Genomic DNA, 25,514 nt, shown 5'->3' with positions numbered 1-25,514 from the left:
TCAGTAACCCTAAATCCTAATATACTGCTTTACTTTAGATCCTAACATTAACATGAACGCTGCAGTGACGCTCAGCCATCCTCAGTTCATTTGAAATTTTAGCATCGCCAGAAGTAGTCGACAGTCGTTTGCTCAGTTTGTCATTACCGTGGGCAGTCGCTGCCTAATGCGGCCACTGCCGTCACACCAACAATGACGACTTAACGAGGTCGATATTTATGATTATTTCATGCATGTTAAATTACTTATATTTGAGAATAGAAAATAGGTTTAAAAAAAAATTATTTTTGTAGAAAAATCATAAATTTTAAATGCTCACTACTTTAATCTTTAAAATCAAAATAAAAATTCAAAATAACCTAACCAAATTTATAAAAACTAAGCCAAATCAAAATAATTTTAATTTAGTTATGGATATCACTTTCGTCAATCCAAAAATCTAAAAACAAAATCATATTCAACGATTAAATGAACAAACCTAATGCCCACCCAACTCATGTGTTGTTTACCTCTTTTACTCTTCTTTGGACGAGTACTAACTATACTAGTCTTCTCTCCCGTCTTTATTCTCTATTCCTTACCTTTTTTGCCTGTTAACGCGGTGGAGAGCAGAGTTTGTGTACACAGCTTCGGATCGATCGGGTGTTGTAACTTGGAACTGTAAGTTTTCAAAGTCGAGCCTTCTTTCATCAACCCATTTTTATCATTTTCTCCTCGATTTTACCTTCGGATCGCCAAATTTCTTCACTTTTCATCTTGTTTTTGTTAATTTTGAGCTGCGTAAAGCATTTGTTTTGTTGCTTATGCTTAAAGTTTCCAACTTTCTATGGGGGTTGAGCTGGAGACAGTTTTCTGATGAAATTACCGTTTAACCCTCCTATCTGGAAAGTGAACATGGGTTGTTTTGTTTATTTTAATTTTTCTCAAGATGACCTTAGGAGGTTTTAGGCTCTTCAAATAGATTTTTATGTACTTCGTGATTAAATGTTTTCAAGAAAGACTTATGGTTGATTTTTTTTTTTTTTGAGTATTTAGGAATTAAATGTAGTGAGAATGACTTTTTTTGTGACCCAGTTAGTGAAGAGGGATAGATATCTTTGGATCAATGTCGACTTAGCTAAGAAGCAAATGGTTCATATAGGTAATCTGAGCGAGTTGTTATCAAGGTTTAGTTGTTTGAGTTACACTTATGGTTTGTCTTGGTGTTTGTGTTTGAGACTTGCTTGTCTTTGTAAGGAGAAGTAAATGTCTGGAGGATTCTGGTTTTATAGAAGCTCTAATTTGCGTTGAAAGACAAATTATTTAGTGTTTTATATAAAATGGAGGTGAATAGAGAAAAATGGATAAAGAGAGTTTGTGTAGTTGTCCCGAAGTAATTTCAAAATTGAGGTGTAGTTGAACTGCGTTGAGTTCCCTCATCCGTAGGTGATAATTCATTTGGTCTCTTTGTATATGGTATTGTGCCACCATCAACCTCATGAGAATTGTGTTGAGTTCCCACATAGGTAGATTATAGGTTATTTGATCTTCTTGTATATGATATTGGGAAACTACCACTGCATGAGCTAGCTTTTGAGGTTAGTTAAGCCCAAGATTCAATTATCACGTTATTAGAGCATTTAGTGGGAAAGTAATCATTGTAAAAGAGAAATTCCACTACTGGGCAATTTTCTGCTAATTCTATAACTATGTGGAGGTTCCTTTGCTTCCTAGGAGAATTGCGAATATACCAGTACCACCAATAGGATCGGAACCGTCATGTGGCCCAACCCAAGAAATTTTGTTGCCGTAGTATCCTGTCTTATTTCTCTTCCTTCTCACTAGGTCAGAGCCGTACCCTTGTCAATTCATGATTTAACCGATGTTGGGCTCCAATCTTACATTTTCAATACCTAGATGTCCAGTCCTAGACATGTCGGGTTGTGGTTGAGTTCCCATATCTGTAGGTGATGGGTTATTTACTCTCGTTATATGTGTATTGGACGACCATCACCTCAAGAGCTAGCTTTTGAGGTTGAGTTAGGCCTAAGATTCATTTCTAATCGAATTGATTGATCGACTCTTTGATATCATTAAAATTTGAAACATTAATCTTTGTGTAGTTATTGTACCTCAATCGGCTGGTAATTGCATTCTGATTTTTAATAAGGATTTTCCGGAGAGCACTTTTTAAGAAGGATTTTCTGCATTGGGTTTTGAATAAATGACCTGTTTTTCATGTTTTTTTTTTTTCAGGGTTATGGGGAGTGAAGTCTGACTGTGCAAATCCTCATGCAGAATAAATAAGCTAGACTGGAAGCTTTTGTGCTGCAGTAGCTTTATTAGAGAATGTTGGAGGCTCCAAAGTTTGCTGGACTTATAGACTTAAATGAGGACCATGATAATTTTGGCCTCACCCAAAATTTTTACCATAAACTTGGTGAAGGATCAAACATGTCAATCGATAGTTACGGGAGCTTGCAGATGAGCGATGGTAGAGATTCTGTTGCGACGTCAATGGATAACAGCAGTGTTGGATCAAATGGTTCCCACACTCGTATCTTAAACCACCAGGGCCTCAAGTGTGTCCGCAATAACTATTCTTCTGTATCTAGCGTAAACAGGGGGAGAGTTTCTCAAGGATTGAGTGATGATTCGCTAGCTCAAGCTTTGATGGATCCTCGATTTCCTACTGACGGGCTTGAGAATTATGATGAGTGGACGATTGATTTGAGGAAGCTGAACATGGGCCCAGCTTTTGCTCAAGGGGCTTTTGGGAAACTCTACAAGGGAACATATAATGGTGAGGATGTTGCTATCAAGCTTCTAGAGAAGCCAGAAAATGATCTTGACAGAGCTCATTTGATGGAGCAGGCATTTCAGCAGGAGCTCATGATGTTGGCAAGGTTGAAGCATCAGAATATAGTGCGTTTTATTGGTGCATGTCGTAAACCTATGGTTTGGTGTATTGTGACTGAATATGCAAAAGGGGGATCAGTACGTCAGTTTCTGGCAAGGCGACAAAATCGATCTGTGCCCTTGAAGTTAGCGGTGAAACAAGCTTTAGACGTGGCAAGAGGGATGGAATATGTACATGACCTGAATCTGATACACCGTGATCTGAAATCTGACAATCTACTAATTGCTGCGGATAAGTCAATCAAAATTGCGGATTTTGGGGTCGCTCGTATTGAGGTGCAGACTGAAGGAATGACACCAGAGACTGGAACATACCGCTGGATGGCTCCGTAAGTGTGTGTGGATTCTCTAGCAGCTTTGTTTATTCTATTATCTTAGTCCAGTCTTCGTCTTTTTGGCAAAAGCCAATAAGAGAGCTACTTTAGCCGTTCCACATACTCCTATTGGATTATTTTCTCTCTCTTGTGTTGGTTTTATAGTTCCCAGTGTCCTATTATTTGATTCATATAGGTTGTTGAGAGTATAATTAAGTAAATAAAAGCTTAGGTTGTTAGCAAGAGTACACTTTAATATGGTACCAGAGAAGGCAAAGACCGGGGTACCACCACTCATCATCAAAAAAGAATTTCCACGTGCTTGGCCCATGAAAAAGAGAATCAGGCCTGCACTTGAGGGGGTGCGTTGAGAATATAATTAAGAAATATGGTCCTATTTGTGGATCCAATACAACCTTCTACTTACCAAGGAAAAGGTGGAATGGCTGCAACCAGAAATAATTTTTGTTTACCGTGATATTCGGTTGGATATTAAATGCAGCGTGTTGCATACGTATTTCAAAATTGAAAGGTAATGCACACTTAATAAGCTCTTTTTTGAACCTTTTCTCCTTGAACTATGGAAGGGTAATACCATTGCCTTAAAAAAGAGAGACGCTATCACCATTATCCCTTCTGCATACTCCGCCTAAAATTGAATGTATAACATGGCTATTCTGTGCTTTGCACTCCACTAATTCTTGTGGTTAATAATTGAAGTACTGTATGAACTATGGATGTACTACAATTTAATTAGTCCAGAATTAATATATTTCATAGTTGAATATTAAAAACTAATTAAGGGTCTCATGTAGAATTTCTCATTTACTAAAAAAGAAAAAAGGGGAAAAAAAGGAAAGATACATTAGTTAAGTAAAGACTTTAGTTGTAAATTTTTTTATTTTTTCCCCATTTTAACAAATTTTTTATCGTGTTCAAAAAAATCGTAGACTTTTCAATAGTTCATTACTTATTAAGAAAGGAAAAGAAATAGAGTGATGCACTGTCATTTAGTGTTTTGACTACTTTCCATGGGCAAATTGCTAAAGATTAAAAACAAATTGTTTGTACTGTAGAACAAAAGTAACTGGTGTTGGTATTTCGTACCACTATAATTACAACTACTATGCCTTAATTCCACACTAGTTGTGGTTGCTTCCGAAAAATTGACTTTGGTACTTAGAATATGCAATTATGTTCTTTTTTAAGAGTAAAAGAGTTGAAGTGCGGTTTTATGATGTGCTTTTTGGTAGCAGAACAAATGGGGACTGCTCCCTTATTATTAACGAAGATGCCGTAACAGTCTCTTTGGAGTATTTCACCAAAAAGTAAGGCAAGTTACACTTTCCTTTGAAACTATTTTCCTCCTAATGTCAACTAGTGTGCATTACTGTGACATTGGTACCTATTCATAAACCTTATTCCTTTTTTTTTTGATATGTTCACTACTCCTTCCATCCATTCCAATTGACATTCTTCCATTTTTCTCAAAATGCAAAATAACAACAATACCCAATGCAATCTCATTGGAGGGTAGGATGTGCACAAACTATACCCCTACCTTTATGGGGTAGAGAAGCTATTTCAGACAGACCCTTAGCTTAAAAGGAAAGAAGAATTCGAAGCACGATTGTAAGAAAATGAGACATAAAAAAATGATACAAAGCACATAGAGCACCAAATAATAATAAACATTGAAGAACAAAGAAACTATGTGATTTTTAAATAATATTACGAACAAGGAGTGATATATGAACAAAGTATGAAATCGAAAACTAAACTAAAATACGAATACAAAAGATAAAGGATAGATAAAAAACAATAGATAGACACAATGGATGAATGAATAGCAAACTAAGGGTGTATCAAACCCCTAACCCTCTATTCAATGTCAAACAATGCACCTAACTCCTATGTAGACCTCAAGGGAATTGGATTCCTGAGCAACCCACGTTTCTAAATGATAAATCAACACAAGCGATTCCACGCTTGCCACAAGCTAATCCAAGCTTGCCTCACACTTTCACAAGTGCTTACATTCATAACTCATCAAAACCTACTTACTAAATGAAAAGAAGTCCTATTTATAGTCTAGGCTAAGTTGTTACATCATATGGGCCCAAAAGTGACCCATTAGGAAAGACAAAAACATAGAAGCCCATTAAGCACATGCTTGAGCATATGGGGCGCATCCCAAGGGTATAGTAGGCTGTTTTGACCCGCTCTAGTGGATCTAGAGCGGGTTGGGCGCACCTCCAAAGTGGATGGGCGCATGTCCTCTTTCGGGGGCTTTCTAACCCTGTTTTGCCTTCCCTTGGCCTCTCTAACGTCTCTTGAGCCTCGTTGATCATCATAATCATCCAATAGATGCCTTTTGATAGCCATCAAGAAGTCATCAAGTGTCTCTTGACTCGTAAGCATCCTCTCTAGCAATTCGGAGGCCATTTGGATTGTATCATCCTCTCCTTCTTGAAGAAGATTCGTCCTCGAATCTATAACCTTTAAACACAAGAGAAGAAAACAAGACTAATATTTCCTTAAGGCACGAGGGTTAGCACATAGGTTAAAATCAAAACATCCATGCCAAGGGGTCACCCATTTCACATATAACCAAACATCAAAATGATCAATTTAGGGTGTATAACCCTAATAAGTAAGGACTACTTGGCCTTTCAAGAGATTTGGACAATGGGGTACACTAGAGGAACCATGGTAATCAATCAACCATTCATGAAGGCTCACATGAGTTCCAAGTCTGAATAAGCACATAACCCCTCTATAACACCTATCTTTGTTGGAGATCCTTCCCTTACACAACTTTGGTCTTTCAAGTAGATTAGAAATCTTCAAGAAAGACTCTCCGTCATAGGGATAAATTCCAACAGCATCTACCATGGTTTGCTTGTCATCTTGACCAAGCACCAAGTGGTATGAAGAAGAACTACCACAATCCAAATGGTCACCGGGATCAAATGGGTAGAGTGGTCGTAGACATGGGCTTAGGCAACACTCTTCTCCCCTAAGAGTTCCACCAATACAAAGAGTTATACTATCTACACTAGCATGAGCATCATCAAAGGCAAATAGAGGGTCACTCCTATTCAATCAACCAACATTTTCAACATCATCACTCACTTGAGGTTCATTAACCACATCACTAACATCCTCAAGTGGTGGACTAGGTTCACACACAAGTTGGTCCTCATAATTTCCATAAGACAATGTACTATCACTCATTACTTTGGCTTCAACACTAGGTGGACTCAAATTGATCTTACTAGAAGAGTCAATTTGGTCATCATTAGGATCAACTAGTGTATCCACGTTCTCAAGTTGTACATTATCATCACGAAGTAAAGAGACCTTAGGCTCACTTGAAGATAAGCTATCGTTCACACTTAGTTGGCTAATAGCCTTATTTACTAGAGTGTAAGAGTTAGCTTGGTTACCTTGAAGTTTGTTTGGAGCATGTCCACTCAAGGAAGCCTGAAAGTTTGGTGGATTGGGAAGGGTATCAATCATGTTATCCAACCTCCTTGAGAGTGATCCTTCCATGCCTTCCATTTTCCGAGTCATGGAATCCATCCTTCGATCTATATTAGCCACACTCTCTCTAAGAGATCCTAATCGGCTATCCATAGGATTAACATCTTGTTTCACACTCAATATAGCCGCTATTATATTTGTCAGGGTTATCTTTCCCGATGCCATAGTACTTAATAAAGGAAATACTAACAAAAACAACAAACAAGTTAAAGTTAAGAAATCAACCTCACAAGCTCTCAAAGTTCACACCTTTAGTTTATCTATCAATTGGCATCGCAAGTGTTGATAAGTCGTTTATACTCCAATAAGAATGCTTGGTACCAATTGTGGCTTGAGGTCAGAATAGATTCTTGTTTGAAATGACTCAAAAATAAAATTACTTAAGGACTTGAACCAAGAAGTCACAACGAATTCAAAAGAGAAAAACTTGAAAAAAATAAGACGACGAAAGAAAAGGCTCAAAAACTAATCGATCACTGTAGTAGGTGAATTACTAGTCGATGAGTAGTTTAAGATTCAAAGAAGTGATTTAAGAATCAAGAAATTGAAACTAAGAATCAAACCTTGAGCATTGGAGTTTTTAAAGTGTTGAGATGTGTTTTAGAACTTGAATTGATGTTGGAGAAATGTTGGAATGCGTTTGGGATGCATTTGCGTTCGATTGGAGTGTTCTGTGTTTGAGGGTTGCGTTGGGGGCTGCTGCAACATGTGGGGCGCAAGTTGGACGCAACTTAGGCCTTACTTACTGGTTTGGGGTACGTTGGACCTGCTGGAGCAGATCGAGAGAACCTTGGGCGCCAGATGCAAGGCATGTCACCTGCTTCTCTCTCTTGAAATGGCCCTTTTGCCCTCTAAATGGTCCCCCTTGTACTCTCTTGTGGAATATCCTTTGGAATCTTCTTTTATGCTTTAGGACAAACAGTTTTTCCACACTTTTCTCCCTTCTTTTTGAATCAAACACCCTCTTTTGATGAATCTTTCAACTTGAAGATTTGAATTCCTCTGGGAACACCAAGAACACTAACTTCTCCTCCGGAGCTCGGAATGAGTTGAAATCTTGAACGTAAGCTTTTTTCAACGTTCTAAACTCATTCCCAACATCATTTTGCCCAAATTCTTAACCAATTTTTTCAGATTTTCGATTCTCTTCACTTTCTTCAAGTTCAAGCTCTTAACAATGGTATCTTACTCAATTTGACTCCGATTAAACTCAAATTTGAAACCTAGACTCCTATAGTGTTAGAGAACACAAATCTAACACTAGAAAAACACAAAATCATAATTCAAATTTTGACCTAGGGCTAAAATGTAAATAGTAACTTTTTTGGGATTTTCGATTTTGACACTTCTTTTTTTGTGGATTTTCAAGATAACAAACCCAAGATTGACTTTGTAGGAACGAAATCAAGCTCGGCTCTGATACCAAATAATATACGAACAAAGTACGAAATCGAAAACTAAACTAAGATACGAATCCTAAAGATAAAAGGATGGATAGAAAACAAGTAATAAATAGACACAATGGCTGAATGAATAGCAAACTAAGGGTGTACCAAACCCCTAACCCTCTATTCAATGTCAAACAAAGTACCTAACTCCTACATAGACCTCAAGGGAATTGGATTCCCGAGCAACCCATGTTTCTGAACGATAAATCAACACAAGCGATTCCACGTTTACCACTAGCTAATCCAAGCTTGCCTCACACTTTCACAAGTGTTTACATTCATTAATCGTCAACAACTACTTACTAAATGAAAAGAAGTCGTATTTATAGTCTAGGCTAAGTTATTACATCATATGGGCCTAAAAATGACCCATTTAGGAAAGACAAAAACATAGAAGCCCATTAAGCACATGCTTGAGCATATGGGGCGCATCCCAAGGGTATAGTGGGCTGTTTTGACCTGCTCTAGCGGATCTAGAGTGGGTTGGGCACACCTCCAAAGCGGATGGGGCGCATGTCCTTTTTCGGAGGCTTTCTAGCCCTGTTTTGCCTTCCTTTGGCCTCTCTAACGTCTCTTGAGCCTCCTTGATCATCATTGATCATCATAATCATCTAATGGATGCCTTTTGATAGCCATCAAGAAGTCATCAAGTGTCTCTTGACCCGTAAGCATCCTCTCTAGCAATTCGGAGGCCATTTGGATTGTATCAAGGAGAAACAGATAGTAGGCAAGCCCCCTGCCTCCCACATGAAGTGCAACAATACTCGGGTATCTACTAACCTTCTACCCTAATCCTTGATCCCCATACCATCCTATCTAGGGTCATATCCTCAGTAAGATGAAGCTATGCCATGTCCTATCTAATCACCTCCCCCAACTTCTTGTTTGGTCTACATCTACTTTTTATGCCTCCTAACTTTTGTTATTGCCAACCTCTCACACCTCCTTACGAGCACATCCGTGCACCTCCTCTTCACGTATCCAAAGCATTGGTCTCGCTTCCCTCATCTTGTCCGTCACATTCATCTAATCATCCTTATTTTCGATACATTCATCTTTTGAACATGGGCCTTTTTGATTGACCAACACTCTGCCTCATACAATAGAGTTGGTTGAGCCAGCACTACGTATTAGCCTTATTGACACATTCTTATCACACAGTATCTCGCATGCGATCAAGAATTTAAATTCATGTAATTATTCAAAATTTGAGCTTTGATTTGATGGTTTCTTTTTTCATACTAAGTTTTCTAAAAGAACTTAAATATTTTTGACAAGTATAAAGTCAAATTGACATCATGAATTCTATTTAGCATCAAACGACATACCATTACATAATATGAGACAATGTTATTTTATGTTGTCACCTATGTATGCCATCACATAAAATAAGGCATAGTGTTACTTTATGTTGCCACCTATGTTCTGAAGAACAAGAACAGTTATGCAAGAAGTAAATATGGAATAAAGTAAATCAACACAAGGATTTTCACGTGGAAAAACTTCTCTCCGGGAGCAAAAAATCACGACCTCACTTAGAGAATTGCCCTCTCAAATTACCCTTAAATTTGAGTCACAGTTTTAGGTTACAACTCTATAACCAAGAAACTAACCAATATAGCACCTTCCTCCCTCTACAATTCTCCTAATTGTAGCTAATCTTCTTCTACCCAATCAAGGAAGTCTTTACAACTCAAAACAGCTCACAATACAAATCATTAGGAATGTAAAAGTTACAATTTAAGCTGATTGAATCAAACTAAACAACAAGAACTGTTGTGATAATTTTGGATAGGAGCAGGTTCTTTTGTTGTTACCGGTTGATTTTCTCTCACACGAAGACACGAAATGTTCTTCTTCGTGCACTCTCTTTCCTCTATGCGTGGATGTCTTCAATAACATCAAGTTGACGCTTTATATAAGAGTAGAATGGCCGCTTTTTGTCATTCCAATTTAACTTGGATTAGTTCAAGAATCCAAGTTTGACTCGGTTCTTCCTTCATGCCTTGGCGATTGTTTTACTCCTATTTCTAAAGCTTCGTCCATCCATGTATGCAAGTATTGAAACGTTTGCATATTTCTTTCGTGTTCCTTGCTTCATTGGATTAGCCATAATCTTAAATATTCGAGGAATCCTTCAATGCACTTGGATGCCTCGATCAACATTCTTCTTCCGTCTACCACGAAGGACCTAGTTCCTGGACTTTTTGCAGTGTACTCTTGATAGCATCTCTTGTGGTAGACAGGTGAAGGAACTGGTTCTACGGTAGTTCTTTTTTATAATCACTACTGGTCCTTATTCAAGACATGCATGATATCTGGTTCTTGTATATGTTTGTTATGTTTTGCTAATTATCAGAACTTCATATTGTTAGCCTAACACATAGCTCTCTAGTTCATGGCTCTTAGCTCAACAAAGAGGAAGTTATATATCAGTGTATGCAAGGATCCTGCAAGTTTATGGTATAATTTAGTACAAGGAAGCAATAGATTGGATACAAATATAAGAAAGAAGACCTTCGCTAGCCCTCGGATCATAAAACATTGCTTCTAGCAGTACCTAATTTGTGAAACAGTAACCATTTTGGTAGTTTTAGCCACTTCAACTTAAAAAAGTTGAGCTTTCTTTTGTGGCATGTCTTTATTCTTGACTAGAAAGAGTGTGGCAGACTTTGCTCCAAGATTAGTTTCTCCATTTTGAAGAATGGAAGTACAACAATGATACATTTATGGGATTCAACTTGTTTGATTTGCGTTCTATTTATCATCATTCGTGTAGACTTTCTGTCTTAAAATGTGAGTTCTGAGAAAAGTTATGTTGAGTATGCTGATGAATATCCTTGTGCTTTGGTGCTTCTTATGAGAATGGTTGAGTTAACAGGATAACTGGGAGTAGACCCTTTAATTACATCCGTTGTACATCTGTTTGTGAACAGTCTTTTGGACAAGAATTTGAGGAGGATTGGATGCTACTTGGAAATTCTTAAATGCGTAGAAGTGGGAGCCGAACTCTGTCTGAACTCTTGGAGAAAAAGCATTGTGTGTGTTCTATGGGTAGATTTGGAAACCAAATATTTTAGGTCTTTTCACTTTGGATCTGTGGAGAGCTCAAAATGCTTTTAGTCTAATCTGTGGATTGGGTTTAGTTTCAAATTTTAGCTCAACGATGCCAACTAGTGGCCCTTTAATATGATGTCGTGAATAAAGTTTTATCTTTGTTTATCAAAAAATAGATTCTTTTTTATTAATTGATATTATCTAAGCATTTTGTTTCTTAGTTCTCTTGTTCAATAAAAATGTTTACATGCGAGTAATATGCCTTCCAGTGGTCTAGCTTTGGATTTCCCTTCACCACAAATGCAGCAGACTGGTGTCCTATCTTAGATATTTACCTCAAGGAATAGAGTTTAACTCACTTCATTTGAATTGCTTTCCTAGAAAGCCTAGCCACTCTCATTCCTGGTGCACAGGTATTGTCTTAAATGATTTCAAATACATATTACTGCTTGTGGTCAAGTTCAGAGACTAGAATAGTATCAGCAGAAGATGTCTATCAATTCATGGCATTGAAATGACGGTCTTTGGGAGGAATGCCAGAGCAGTGTGTGGGGTTAAGGTCCTTGAGTTAAGAAGAACCTGATTCAAATGATAAGGTTTAACACATTTTACTTATCTGAGTCTTGGAGATAGTACTATTCGAGGCTTTCTCCTCAATTCTTCCAACTATATAGGTAGTTTTTTTTCCTCTTTATTTCCCTGTAAGAAAATATTACAAGCTTGCCATATCAGCTATTAATTCAGACTCCTATTCTTGTGAATTTTTTTCCCAAATTAGTTAAGAAGGGTAGATTAGTTTAGATGAGGTGCGTCTGGTTCCATATTGTTAGAATATGAATAGGAATAACATATTGAATTTTACTTGGAAAGGGATTGTAATGTAGTGTCCTATTAGGAATAGGATTGGAATGTAGTGTCTATAAATAGGGTCTCAATGTAATAATTTAGAGACAACAATTCAATAATATTTTTCTCCATTATTTCTCACATTGTATCAGAGAAGGTTAGAAATATAAGAAAAGATAACTCAGTCACCATGCGTCAATTCCGATGACTGATTTGGGTCAATTTTTATTTTGTGGGTTGTGTGAAAAATTCACCACCACCAAAAGGATCGGAAAGATCAGGCGATAAAAACCCCGACGAAAATAGCCGAAAAACTATCCTCCATGCACCAGCCGGAATCCAGAAATTTCGGCGAGATGGCGCGTGACCCCATCTCCGGCCGATTTTTGAGTTGTTTCTTTTTCTGTTAGGTTCGCCGGTCCAGGCGCGTGACCCCATCTCCGGCCGATTTTTGAGTTGTTTCTTTTTCTGTTAGGTTCGCCGGTCTATTCTGACTCCGACCACTTGCTCATTTTCAGATTTCGACAATTATTTTGAGATTCCGACCGCCGGAACCCTAATTCCGGCGACATTAGTTTTTTTTTGGGACTTTTTTTTTTCAGAAATTCAGATCTGGTTCTTGGGATTTTCAAGTCAAATTCCCAAGATATCTTTTGGGCATGATATTTTTTTTTTGGGCTCCAAAAATATTGAAATTGGAAGTTCAAGTCCTATGATTAAATCTGAGCCCATAATAAGAAGATCAGAAAATCAAACGTCACAGTCCACGAAGAATTGACTAGGGGAAGGTCGATTTGGAAGATCTCGTCCTAGGTGTAGTTATTGTAAAAGGCTTGGACATACTTGTGGCATATGTTATTCTAGACCTAAGTGTAGTTATTGTAATAGGCTTGGACATACCTCGTGGAATATGCTATTCTTTGCATGGTCGACCAACTAAAAATGCTCATATTGCTCAATCTAACACCACAGGTGATCAACGGGTGTATTTATCTGACAAGGAATATAATGAGTATCTTCAGTATCAAGCAAGTAAGCATATATTTCTACCAATAGCCTCAACTGCACAATCTCCTACCTTTGGATCATGGGTTGTGGACTCAGGTGCTTCTGATCATATTTCTGGTGATAAATCACTTTTGTCTGATATTGTTTATTCACAATCTCTTCCAGCTATTACTTTAGCTAATGGATTTTGAACAGAGCCAAAAGGAGTTGGACAAGCCAAACCCCTATCTTCTGTCACTCTAGACTGTGTTCTTTATGTCTCTGGTTGTCCTTTTAATCTTGCATCTGTTAGTCGTTTGACACGTGCCCTTGATTGTTGTATAACTTTTTTTTGATGATTCTTTTTTAATGCAGGACCGCAAAACGGGACAGACAATTGGCATAGGACATGAGTCACAAGGGCTTTACCATCTTACCGCTTCAAATTCCTTCACAGCATGCTCCGCTACAGATCATCCCAACCTTATTCACAAATGTTTGGGACATCCTAGTCTATCCAAGCTACAAAAGATGGTGCCTAGTTTATCTAGTCTATCCATATTAGATTGTGAGTTGTGTCAACTTGAGAAACACACCCGTGCTACATTTTCACGTAGTATTGAGAGTCGCTCAGAATCTATTTTCTCATTAGTTCATTCCGATATTTGGGGTCCTAGTAGAGTCGGTTCACCGTTAGGATTTCGTTACTTTGTTACTTTCATCGATTTTTCAAGATGTACTTGGGTTTACTTAATGAAAGATCGTTCCGTGTTATTCTCTATATTCAAAAGTTTTTGTGCTGAAATACAAAATCAATTTGGTGTTTCTATTCGTGCTTTTCATAGTGATAATGCCTTAGAATACTTATTCTCCCAGACGGTATAGCAGAAAGAAAAAATAGGCATCTCATTGAGACTGCTTGCACTCTTCTCATTGAATCCCATGTTCCATTGCGTTTTTGGGGCGATGCGGTCCTCACATCCTGCTATCTCATTAACAGAATGGCATCATCTTTGATCCAGAATAAGGTTCCCCATTGCATACTATTTCCTCATTCACATCTCTACTCTATCCCCTCTCGTGTTTTTGGAAGCACATGTTTTGTTCATAACTTAGCCTCAGGAAAAGATAAATTAGCCTCTCGTGCTCTCAAATGTGTCTTCCTTGGTTACTCTCGAGTTCAAAGAGGGTATCGATGCTATTCACTTGATGTGGGTCGCTACCTTATGTTCGCTGATGTCACATTCTTTGAATCTCAACCGTACTATACATCTTTTGATCATCTTAGTATCTCTGAGGTTTTTCCCATACCTCCAGTCTTACCCACACCATTCTTTGAGGAATCTACGGTTCTCCATCTCCAGCCACAGTGCCACCACTTTTGACTTATCACCGGCGCCCACGTCCAGTATCAGTCCCAAATGATTCATGTCTTGCACCTGACGCTTCCCCTACCTTGGACCTGCCTCTTCCTAGTTAATCAGTTGCACTTCAAAAAGGTATAAGATCCACTTGTAATGCTAACCCACATACTTTCTTGAGTTATCATCGTTTGTCATCACCCCGTTATGCTTTTGTATCATCTTTGCTCTCTATTTTCATTCCTAAGACTACAGGTGAAACACTTTCCCATTTAGGATGGAAACAGGCTATGATTGATGAGATGTCTGCTTTACATACGAGTGGTACTTGGGAGCTTGTTTCCCTTCCTGCAGGTAAATCTACTGTTGGTTGTCGTTGGGCTTATACAGTCAAAGTTGGTTCAGATGGTCAGGTTGATCGGCTGAAGGCTCGCCTTGTTGCCAAACGATATACATAGATATTTGGGCTTGATTATAGTGACACTTTCTCTCCCGTGGCTAAAATAGCATCAGTCCGTCTTTTTCTCTCTATGGCTGTCATTCGTCATTGGCCTCTTTATCAGTTGGACATTAAGAATGCTTTTCTGCATGGTGATCTTGAGGAAAAAGTTTATATGGAGCAACCACCTGGTTTTGTTGCTCAGGGGGAGTCTAGTAGCCTTGTATGTCGATTGCGCAATTCACTCTATGGTTTGAAACAATCCCCTCGAGCCTGGTTCGGAAAGTTTAGCACAGTTATTCAGGAGTTTGGCATGATTCGTAATGGAGCTGATCATTCAGTGTTTTATCGCCATTCTGAACCAAATTTGTGTATTTATTTGGTGGTTTATGTTGACGATATTATTATCACCGACAATGATCAAGATGGTATCACTAACTTGAAGCAACATCTTTTTCAGCATTTTCAGACTAAAGACCTTGGCAGATTGAAATACTTCTAGGGATTGAGGTTGCTCAGTCCAGATCAGGTATTGTTATTTCTCAACACAAGTATGCTTTAGACATTCCTAAGGAAACAAGAATGATGGGATGTCGGCCCATTGACACTCCTATGGATCTAAATGCTAAACTTCTGCCAGGATAGGGGGAGCCACTCAGTGATCCTGGAAGGTATAGGCGGTTGGTTGGAAAGTTGAATTATCTCACAGTGACTAGACCTGACATTTCTTTTCCTGTGAGTGTTGTAAGTCAGTTTATGACCTCCCCCTGTGATAGTCATTGGGAGCAGTTGTTCGGATTTTGCGATATATAAAATCATCTCCAAGTATCACCCTCTCCCTCTGATAGATGTTCTACATCCGGATATTGTGTTTTAGTAGGAGGTAATTTGGTATCCTGGAAGAATAAGAAATAGAGTGTGGTTGTTCGATCTAGTGCCGAAGCGGAGTATCGAGCAATGGCTGCAACAACTTGTGAGCTAGTTTGGATCAAGCAATTGCTGAGAGAATTAAAATTTGAAGAAACGGGTCAGATAGAACTTGTATGTGATAATCAGACAGCCCTTCTTATTGCATCTAATCCAGTGTTCCATAGAGGACCAAGTACATAGAGATTGATTGTCACTTTGTCAGAGAAATGATACTCTCAGGAGATATTGTTACAAAATTTGTGAAATCAAGTGATCAACTTGCAGATATCTTCACCAAGTCCCTCACCATTACTCGTATTAATTATATTTGTGACAAGCTTGGTACATATAACTTGTATGCACCAGCTTGAGGGGGAGGGTTAGAATATGATAAATAGGAATAATATATTGAATTCTAGCTGCTGTGAGATAATTCAACTTTCCAACCAACCACCTATACCTTCTAGGATCACTAAGTGGCTCCCCCTGTCTTGGCAGAAGTTTAGCATTTGGATCCATAGGAGTGTCAATGGGTCGACATCCCATCATTCCTGTCTCCTCAAGAATATCTAAAGCATACTTGCGTTGAGAAATAACAATACCTGATCTGGACTGAGCAACCTCAATACCTAGAAAGTATTTCAGTTTGCCAAGGTCTTTAGTCTAGAAATGTTGAAAGAGATGTTGCTTCAAGTTAGTGATACCCTCTTGATCATTGCCGGTGATAACAATATCGTCAACATAAACCACCAAATAAATATGCAGATTTGGTTCAAAATGGCAATAGAACACTGAATGATCAGCTCAACTACGAATCATGCCAAACTCCTGAATCACTGTGCTAAACTTTTCGAACCAGGCTCGAGGGGACTGTTTCAAACCATAGAGTGACTTGCGCAATCGACATACAAGGCGACTAGACTCCCCCTAGCAACAAAAGGTAGTTGCTCCATATAGACTTCTTCCTCAAGATCATCATGTAGAAAAACATTCTTAATGTCCAATTGATAAAGAGGCCAATGACGAACGACAGCCATAGAGAAAAAAAATGGACTGATTCTATTTTAGCCACGGGAGAGAAAGTGTCACTATAATCAAGCCCAAATATCTGTGTATATCCTTTGGCAACAAGGCGAGCCTTCAGCCGACCAACCTGACCATCTGGACCAATTTTGACGGTATAAACCCAACGGCAACCAACAGTAGATTTACCCGCAGGAAGGGATTTCCCAAGTACCACTAGTATGTAAAGCAGATTTCTCATCAATCATAGCCCGTTTCCATCCTGAATGGGAAAGTGCTTCACATGTAGTCTTAGGGATGGAAATAGAGGACAAATATGATCAAAAGCATAATGGGGTGATGACAAACAATGATAACTCAAGAAAGTATAATATGGGTTAGCATTATAAGTGGACCTTATACCTTTTTGAAGTGCAACTGGTTGGCTAGAAAGAGGCAGGTCCGCAGTAGGGTAAGCGTCAGGCGCATGACATAATTTTAGAGTAGGTAAAAGTCCCACATTGGTTGGGGAATGGACTAGTGGTTTGCTTATATGGACTCGGGTAATCCTCACCTCTTGGAGCTAGCTTTTCAGGTTGAGTTAGGCCCAAGGTTCATTGTTGACATGGTATCAGAGCTAGGTCCATTCCCGTTTTGGGCTCTCGGTCCACGCGCCAGTGCCAGTTGGGCCTGGGCGTGATGGGGGTGTTAGAGTGGGTAAAAGTCCTACATTAGTTGGGGAATGGACTAGTGGTTCGCTTATATGGACCTAGGTAATCCTCACCTCTTGAGCTAGCTTTTGAGATTGAGTTAGGCCCAAGGTCCATTCTTGACACATGGCGGCGGTGATAAGTCAAAAGTGGTGGTACTGTAGCTTGAGATGGAGAAGTAATTGTAGATTCCTCAAAGATTGGTGTGGGTAAGACTGGAGGTATGGGAAAAATCCCAGAGATATTAAGATGATCATAAGATGTATAGTAAGGTTGAGATTCAAAGAATGTGACATCGGCGGACATAAGGTAGCGACCTAGATCTGGTGAATAGCATCGATACCCTTTTTGAACTCGAGAGTAACCAAGGAAGACACACTTGAGAGCATGAGGAGCTAGTTTATCTTTCCTTGGGGCTAAGTTATGAACAAAACATGTGCTCCCAAAAACACGAGGGGGGATAGAGTAGAGATGTGATTAAGGAAATAGTATGGAATGGGGAACCTGATTCTGGATCGAAGATGATGGCATTCTATTAATGAGATAGCAAGATGCGAGGACTGCATCGCCCCAAAAATGCAACGGAACATAGGATTCAATGAGAAGAGTGCGAGCAGTCTCAATGAGATGCCTATTTTTCCTTTCTGCTATATTTTTCTGCTGAGGGGTGTATGGACATGATTTCTGGTGGGTGAATGATTCCTGGATGAGTCATAAATTCCTGAAACTGGGAGGATAAGTATTCTAAGGCATTATCACTACGAAAAGCACGAATAGAAACACCAAATTGATTTTGTATTTCAGCACCAAAACTTTTGAATATAGAGAATAACTCGGAAAGATCTTTCATCAAGTAAACCCAAGTACATCTTGAAAAATCATCGATGAAAGTAACAAAGTAATGAAATCCTAAGGGTGAACTGACTGTACTAGGACCCCAAATATCAGAATGAACTAATGAGAAAATAGATTCTGAGCGACTCCCAATACTACGTGAAAATGTAGCATAGGTGTGTTTCCCAAGTTGACCCAACTCATAATCTAATGTGGATAGACTAGACAAACTAGGAACCATCTTTTGTAGCGTGGATAGACTCGGATGTCCCAAACGTTTGTGAATAAGTCGGGAGGATCTATAGCGGAGCATGTTGTGAAGGAATTTGAAAAGGTAAGATGGTGAAGGCCTTGTGATTCATGTCCTATGCCAATTGTCCGTCTCGTTTTGCGGTCCTGCATTAGAAAAGAATCATAAAAAAAAGTTATACTACAATTAAGGGCACGTGTCAAACGACTAATAGATGCAAGATTAAAAGGACAACCAGGGAGGTAAAGAACAGAGTCTAGAGTGACAAAAGAGAGGGGTTTGGCTCGTCCAACTCCTTTTGGCTCTGTTCGAATTCCATTAGCTAAAGTAATAGCAGGAAGAGATTGCGAATAAACAATATCAGACAGAAGTGATTTGTTCCTAGAAATATGATCGAAGCACCTGAGTCCACAACCCATGATCCAAAGGTAGGAGATTGTGCAGTTGAGGCTATTGGTAGAAATATATGATTGCTTGCTTGATACTGAAGATACTCATTATATTCCTTGTCAGATAAATACACTCGTTGATCACCTGTGGTGTTAGACTGCGCAATATGAGCATTTTTAGGTGGTTGATCATGCAAAGATAGCATATTCCGCGAGTATTTCCAAGCCTATTACAATAACTACACTTAGGTCGAGAATAACATACGCCACGAGTATGTCCAAACCTTTTACAATAACTACACCTAGGTCGAGATCTTCCAAATCGACCTTCCCCTCGTCGATTCTTCATTAAATTTGACAGTTGAGTTTCTGATCTCCTCATTAAGATTCAGATTTAATCATGAAAAAGAAATACAACAACAAACCCAGTGTATTCCCACCTAGTGGGGTCTGGGGGGAGGTTAAGATGTACGCAGTCCATACCTCTACCTCTAAAGAAGTAGAAAGGCTGTTTCCGATAGACCCCCGGCTCAAGGCACGAGATACCACACAAACACCTAGTAAAGCACAGCAGAAGATTACATATCATAAATACGGCACCCATAAGTAATATAAAACAGAGAAAAGCACACAGATTCGTAATAAAACATGGAACACGGAATCATAACAGGCATAAAACCCCCACCAAGTAATTCCCTACACTAGCGACCCAAACTGGCCCTAGTCCTCTGCCCTAATCCGCGTCCTCCAGACCTTCCTATCTAGGGTCATGTCCTCGGTGAGCTGTAACTGCTCCATGTCCCGCCTAATCACCTCACCCCAGTACTTCTTCGGCCTACCCCTACCCCGCCTAAAACCATCCAACGCTAGCCTCTCACACCTACGGACCGGGGCATCCATGCCTCTCCTCTTCACGTGTCCGAACCATCTCAATCGGGCTTCCCGCATCTTGCACTCCATTGGAGTCACACCAACCTTCTCCCGGATAGTCTCATTCCGAACTTTATCCCCTCTAGTCAGCCCACACATCCAGCGCAACATCCGCATTTCTGCCACCTTCATTTTTTGGATGTGGGAGTTCTTAACTGGCCAACACTCCGCTCCATACAACATGGTCGGACGGACTACCACCCTGTAGAATTTGCCTTTAAGCTTGGGCGGCACCTTCTTATCACACAGCACCCCCGACGCGAGCTTCCACTTCATCCATCCCGCCCCAATACGGTGCGAGACATCCTCGTCAATCTCACCGTTACTCTGGATCACGGATCCGAGATACTTGAAACTATCCCTCTTACATACCTCCTGTGATTCCAGCTTCACTACTACCTCATTCTCCCGCCTCACGTCATTAAACTTGCATTCCACATACTCTGTCTTGCTTCTGCTCACCCTGAACCCTTTAGACTCAAGAGTTTGCCTCCACACCTCTAATTTGTCATTCACACCCCTCGAGTCTCATCTATCAGAACTACATCGTCTGCAAAAAGCATACACCACGGCACCTCCCCTTGAATACGCCGCGTCAACACATCCATCACCAACGCAAACAAAAAGGGACTAAGAGTAGATCCTTGATGCAATCCTGTCAGGACAGTGAAATGCTCTGAGTCTCCTCCCGCCGTCCTCACCTGAGTTTTCGCTCCATCATACATATCCTTAATTGCTCTGATATATGCCAGCGGTACTCCACTCACCCCAAGCATCTCCAAAGCACCTCCCTGGGGACTTTGTCGTAAGCCTTCTCCAGGTCGATAAACACCATGTGCAGGTCCTTTTTCCTTTCCCTATACTGTTCCACCAACCTCCGTACCAGGTGAATTGCCTCCGTCATCGAGCGGCCAGGCATAAATCCAAACTGGTTTTCCGAAATAAACACTATCCGTCTCAGCCTCACCTCGACCACTCTCTCCCAGATCTTCATAGAGTGACTCAATAACTTAAACCCCCTATAGTTATTGCAACTCTGGATGTTACCCTTATTCTTATAGAGAGGGATCATGGTACTCCACCTCTAAGCCTCGGGCATCTTTGCCGTCTTGAAGATTTCATTAAACAATCCAGTCAACCACCTTACACCAGCCTCTCCAACGAACTTCCAAAACTCCACCGGTATCTCATCCGGCCCCGTCGCCCTACCCCTTCGCATCCTGCGAACAGCCTGTCTCACCTCTTCTACCTTAAAACGTCTACAATAGCTAAAATCCCGACACTCCTCTGAGTGCTCCAGTTCCCCTAACACAATAGCTCTATCCCCTTCGTCATTCAAGAGCCTATGAAAGTACGACTGCCATCTATTCTTAATGTGGCCGTCCTCCACCAACACTCTACCGTCCTCTCCCTTAATGCACCTCACCTGATCGAGGTCACGATCCTTCCTCTCCCTAGCCTTAACGAGTCTAAACAACTTTTTCTTCCCTCCTTTCCCCTGTAACCCTGCATACAAGCTCTCAAAAGCGGCCGTCTTAGCTGCCGTGACTGCTGACTTAGCCTCCTTCCTCGCTAGCTTGTACTCTTTCCTGTTTACCCGCTACTCCTCTTCGTCCTTACTCTCCACCAGCTTAGCATACGCCCCTTTCTTGGTCCCCACTTTCTTTTCCACCTCCTCATTCCACCACCAATCCCCCCGATGGTGCCCGGCCCGGCCCCTAGAAACACCCAACACGTCACTTGCATTCTCCCTGATGCACCTAGCCGCCCTATCCCATATACTATCCACGTCCCCCCTACACTCCCACACCCCCATTCCCGCCAACTTCTCCCCTATCTCCCACGCATTCACTGGCGTCAGGCCGCCCCACTTAATTCTAGGTCTACACTCCTTACTCCTCCTCTTTCCATTCTTCTTTATACCCAAATCCATAACCAAGAGCCCAAATCATGAAAAAGAAATATTGCCGGAATTTGGTCGGGAAAAAGAAAAGTCGCCGGATATAAGATCTGATGTCTGGAAGTTGCTCGGAATCAGAAAATAATCATATGAGAAGCCTCGGAATGAATAATTGAGGCTACTGGAAAAATTAAACTGCCGGAAAAGTCGCCGGAAAACTCTGCACGCACTGGCGCATGGGCTGACGTGCTTGCCGGAGAATTTCTTCCGGCGGCGCATGTGCCGCCTAATCTCGTCGAAGTCTGACTGGGGTTTGCTCGCCAAGATGTTCCAACCATGATGGCGGTGTTGGTTTGTTTTGAAATACGCCGACGAAAAATATATTTGTATCATTGTATGGATTGTATGGACAGCAGCTTCTGCCACTGGAAAACGATGCAGTGACGCCGGAATGATATTTTCCTCACGAACACAAACTCTCTGATACCATGTGAGAAATATAATCGGAAAATATTATTGAATTGTTGTCTACATAATTACATTGACACCCTATTTATAGACACTACATTACAATCCTTTTCTAAGTAGGATTTGTATACTATTCCTATTCTTATTCTAACAAATCTTATGCGTCAGGATTTAGATGCTTCTCCTCAGTGCTTCCAGCAATTGTTGTAAAAGAGTGCGTCTTTCCTTCTCCCAATAAAAGCAGTACCTTAAGATTCCAGCGTCCACCCATTCCCAGATTTATGTATAAGCTTTATTTTGGTTGGAAAAAATGAAAACTGGAGTACTCTCTTTTTCTTTTCCTAATAGGACATTTCTTTTAGAAATTTACTCTGGAAAACATCATGATTGTCACTGCAAGAAATAGTGAGACTGGGAATCTTGAGATTAGAATAGATGTATGAGGTAGCTCTGGAGATAATTAGGTTTGTGATTGTGGTGGGGATGGGTGCATCACTGTGATGGTAGATGTATCTAAAGAATGCAAAATGGATGACTTGTTGAAGTAAAATATGAAGATTATGCCTCCTGACTAATGTAATAATGGTCTTGCCTAAAAATAGTTGTTTTCACCTCAGATAAAGTTGTTGCTCAGCATGTGTAGGCGCTCTGAATAAGTTAAATCTAGTTCTAGTATTACAAGTTTTGATTTCTGTTCATCTGAAAAAGGAAATCTCTTCTCTAGCTAGTTTCTTCCTGAGGAACTCATTATGCATTGGAGCAATTCTGCCTCATATAGATAATTTTTGCAATATGTCGTGATTCTTTTCTTTTGCCTAAAAGGAAACATCCAAAGTTGTTTGACGTGTAGATTTTATTCTAGATTTTTGATTTCATTTGCTCTGATTTGCAGGGAAATGATCCAGCATCGGCCTTACACCCACAAAGTTGATGTTTATAGTTTTGGCATCGTTCTGTGGGAACTGTTAACAGGTATGCTTCCGTTCCAGAAAATGACCGCAGTGCAGGCAGCTTTTGCTGTAGTCAACAAAGGTGTTCGTCCAGCAATCCCCAATGATTGTTTGCCTGTTCTAAGTGAGATCATGAACCGCTGCTGGGATGCTAACCCTGATAATCGGCCACCATTCTCTCAGGTGGTCAGAATGCTTGAGGTCGCGGAAACAGAGATCATGACAACTGTCAGAAAGGCCCGTTTTAGGTGCTGCATAAGTCAACCAATGACTTCTGACTAATGTGGGAAGAGGAAACTAGAACCAGTAAAAACATTGGTAATTAAATTGGGAAGGCCAAAAAACAGCTGATTTTATAACCTCCTCTGTGCATCTCTATCAAACATAATTTCTCTGTTCAGATAGCAAAGGGAGTAAGTTAAAAGGGTTATTGTTACTTTGTTGTATCTTTTTTTTTTGGGGGGGGGGGGGGGGGGGGGGGGCTGGGGTTCTTTGGATTGAAGATGCTGATTAGTAGTAAATAGTAATAGAGAGGGTTGATGTGTATTTATACCTGTCCTTTTATGGAATTGTTACAAGTTTGAGCTATAATGTCCAGAAGACCTTTCTGATTCATGCCCAGACCCTCATCTTTGTGTTAGCCCCCAATGCTTGATCTTGCATTGCAGAAATATGCTAGCAAGAGTAACATTTTGCTTGAAAGATTGAGGGCGTATTGAAATCAATTCCTATGACCGCAATATATTAGTCAAAGTGGCATTGATGTATGACAGGTTCCGAGGACTGCAATTTCCTGATTATTGGGGAGCAAGAATGACACTTTGGTTGGAGATGGGACATAGCCAAATTCTATTTATTTGATGACAATATGGTAGTTGGTCTATGAGAGTGAGTTGGGGATTAATTACAGGAGATCATAAGTTCCTTCAACTATCCAAGTGGTCCAACATTCGATGGCTTCATTGATGCTCACCTGGTAAGGCAGGAAAAGGAGGTATCCAGTACTTTCAAAAGAAGAGTTTTTTTTTTGTCGGATGTCCCCGAAGGGACAAAGAAGAGATCAAGATTTGAAATTTGTTGGCTAGACTGGTAAAATCTCCACGTTAGTCACACCTAGGGCTGACAAAATGGGTAATTTTTATGGGTATCCATTCAATTTTTCAATTTGACCCATCTTAAATGGTTGCATACTTGATCATTATAAAATGAGTCAAATTATGAATAAAACTCATATTACTTATTTAAAATGTGGGTAGTTTAATGGGTTAAAAGGGCGCATCCATAAAATAAAAAAGAGGCATGTTTCTCAAGATGTGTTTAGTATGAAGGAAAATGTTTTCCTAGAAAATATTTTCTTATATTTTCTTGGAAAATATGCAGTTGTGTTTGGTTAGTAAGAAGATAATATTGTTTTAAGAGCATACAAACAAATACTAATGACACCAAACGCAACCATGATCGGAGACCCCAAGTCCTTACACAGGATCAAGGACACGACCCTAACAAGTAACAATCGACTTACGATCCGGCCTTGAGTCCTCACTCTGATTCCAACCTCAATTTTTGACTTGGAAACCTACCTCGACTATCGATTCGAGACACAACCCTGACCTTTGACACTCGATTAGGGACAAAACCTCGACACCTGATTCAAGACTCGACCCTGACACTAGACCTAGGACACAATGGGGACCTGACTTCAACTCTTGACCCGAGAACTATCTCAAGTCTTAACCCTAACATCCCACCCAAGACCTAACCACGACTCCTGACTCCCAACATCGATTCCCAACTTAGGACCCGACCCCCACACCTAACCTCGATATCAAACTTGAGAGTTGACCCCGACTTCCGACTCGGGATCGAACCCCAACTTCCTACTTGAAACCCGATGTACTCTAGACCTAAAACTCGACCCCAACACTAGACCTGCGATTTGACCCCAACACTGGATCTGAGATCAGACTTGAAACCTCACCCTGAATCTTAACCCTGACACCCCACCCGAGACCTGAACCTGACTCCCAACTTGAGACTTGGCCCCAACTCTTGACTCGAGCGCCCACCCCGATTGCTAACTTGAGAGTCGACCCGAACTCCAGACCCGAGACCCTACTTCAACACTCGACCTAGGGCTCATTCTCGAGTTAAGAGCCAATTTTGATGACACCCGACCTAAGACCCGACCCCAACACCTGACCCAGAAATCATCCTCAACTCTCGACCTGAGAGACAACTCCAAATTCGACTCTACACTCTTGATTGGGACCCGACTC

The 25,514-nt window shown here is 40.3% G+C and overlaps 1 protein-coding gene across 5 annotated transcripts; it reads left to right on the top strand.

The window, feature by feature from the left end:
• The first annotated feature begins 475 nt into the window (after positions 1-475).
• Positions 476-23,853, top strand: LOC107870865 (serine/threonine-protein kinase STY13). Of its 5 annotated transcripts, none has more exons than XM_016717545.2 (4): positions 476-660; positions 2,236-3,227; positions 4,469-4,540; positions 23,181-23,853. In XM_016717545.2, the coding sequence occupies exons 2-4, from the start codon at positions 2,329-2,331 to the stop codon at positions 23,518-23,520; spliced, it is 1,311 nt and encodes a 436-aa protein (XP_016573031.2). In that variant the 5' UTR covers positions 476-660; positions 2,236-2,328; the 3' UTR covers positions 23,521-23,853. The 5 variants fall into 5 exon arrangements, with proteins under 5 accessions (XP_016573031.2, XP_016573034.2, XP_016573032.2 ...); XM_016717548.2 differs by having other exon boundaries at positions 4,469-4,545; XM_016717546.2 differs by lacking the exon at positions 4,469-4,540.
• The last annotated feature ends 1,661 nt before the right edge of the window (positions 23,854-25,514 follow it).

This window comes from Capsicum annuum, chromosome 5 (genome assembly GCF_002878395.1).
Source record: "Capsicum annuum cultivar UCD-10X-F1 chromosome 5, UCD10Xv1.1, whole genome shotgun sequence".
In the NCBI taxonomy this organism is placed as follows: Eukaryota; Viridiplantae; Streptophyta; class Magnoliopsida; order Solanales; family Solanaceae; genus Capsicum; species Capsicum annuum.
This window is presented reverse-complemented; position numbering and strand designations above follow the sequence as displayed.

Excerpts from the sequence above, each read along its gene's own strand:
- LOC107870865 (XM_016717545.2), top strand. The coding sequence starts at position 2,329 with ATGTTGGAGGCTCCAAAGTTTGCTGGACTTATAGACTTAAATGAGGAC. Across the intron at positions 3,228-4,468 it reads ACATACCGCTGGATGGCTCC|AACAAATGGGGACTGCTCCC; the intron begins GTAAGTGTGTGT and ends TTTTGGTAGCAG. Across the intron at positions 4,541-23,180 it reads TTGGAGTATTTCACCAAAAA|GGAAATGATCCAGCATCGGC; the intron begins GTAAGGCAAGTT and ends TCTGATTTGCAG.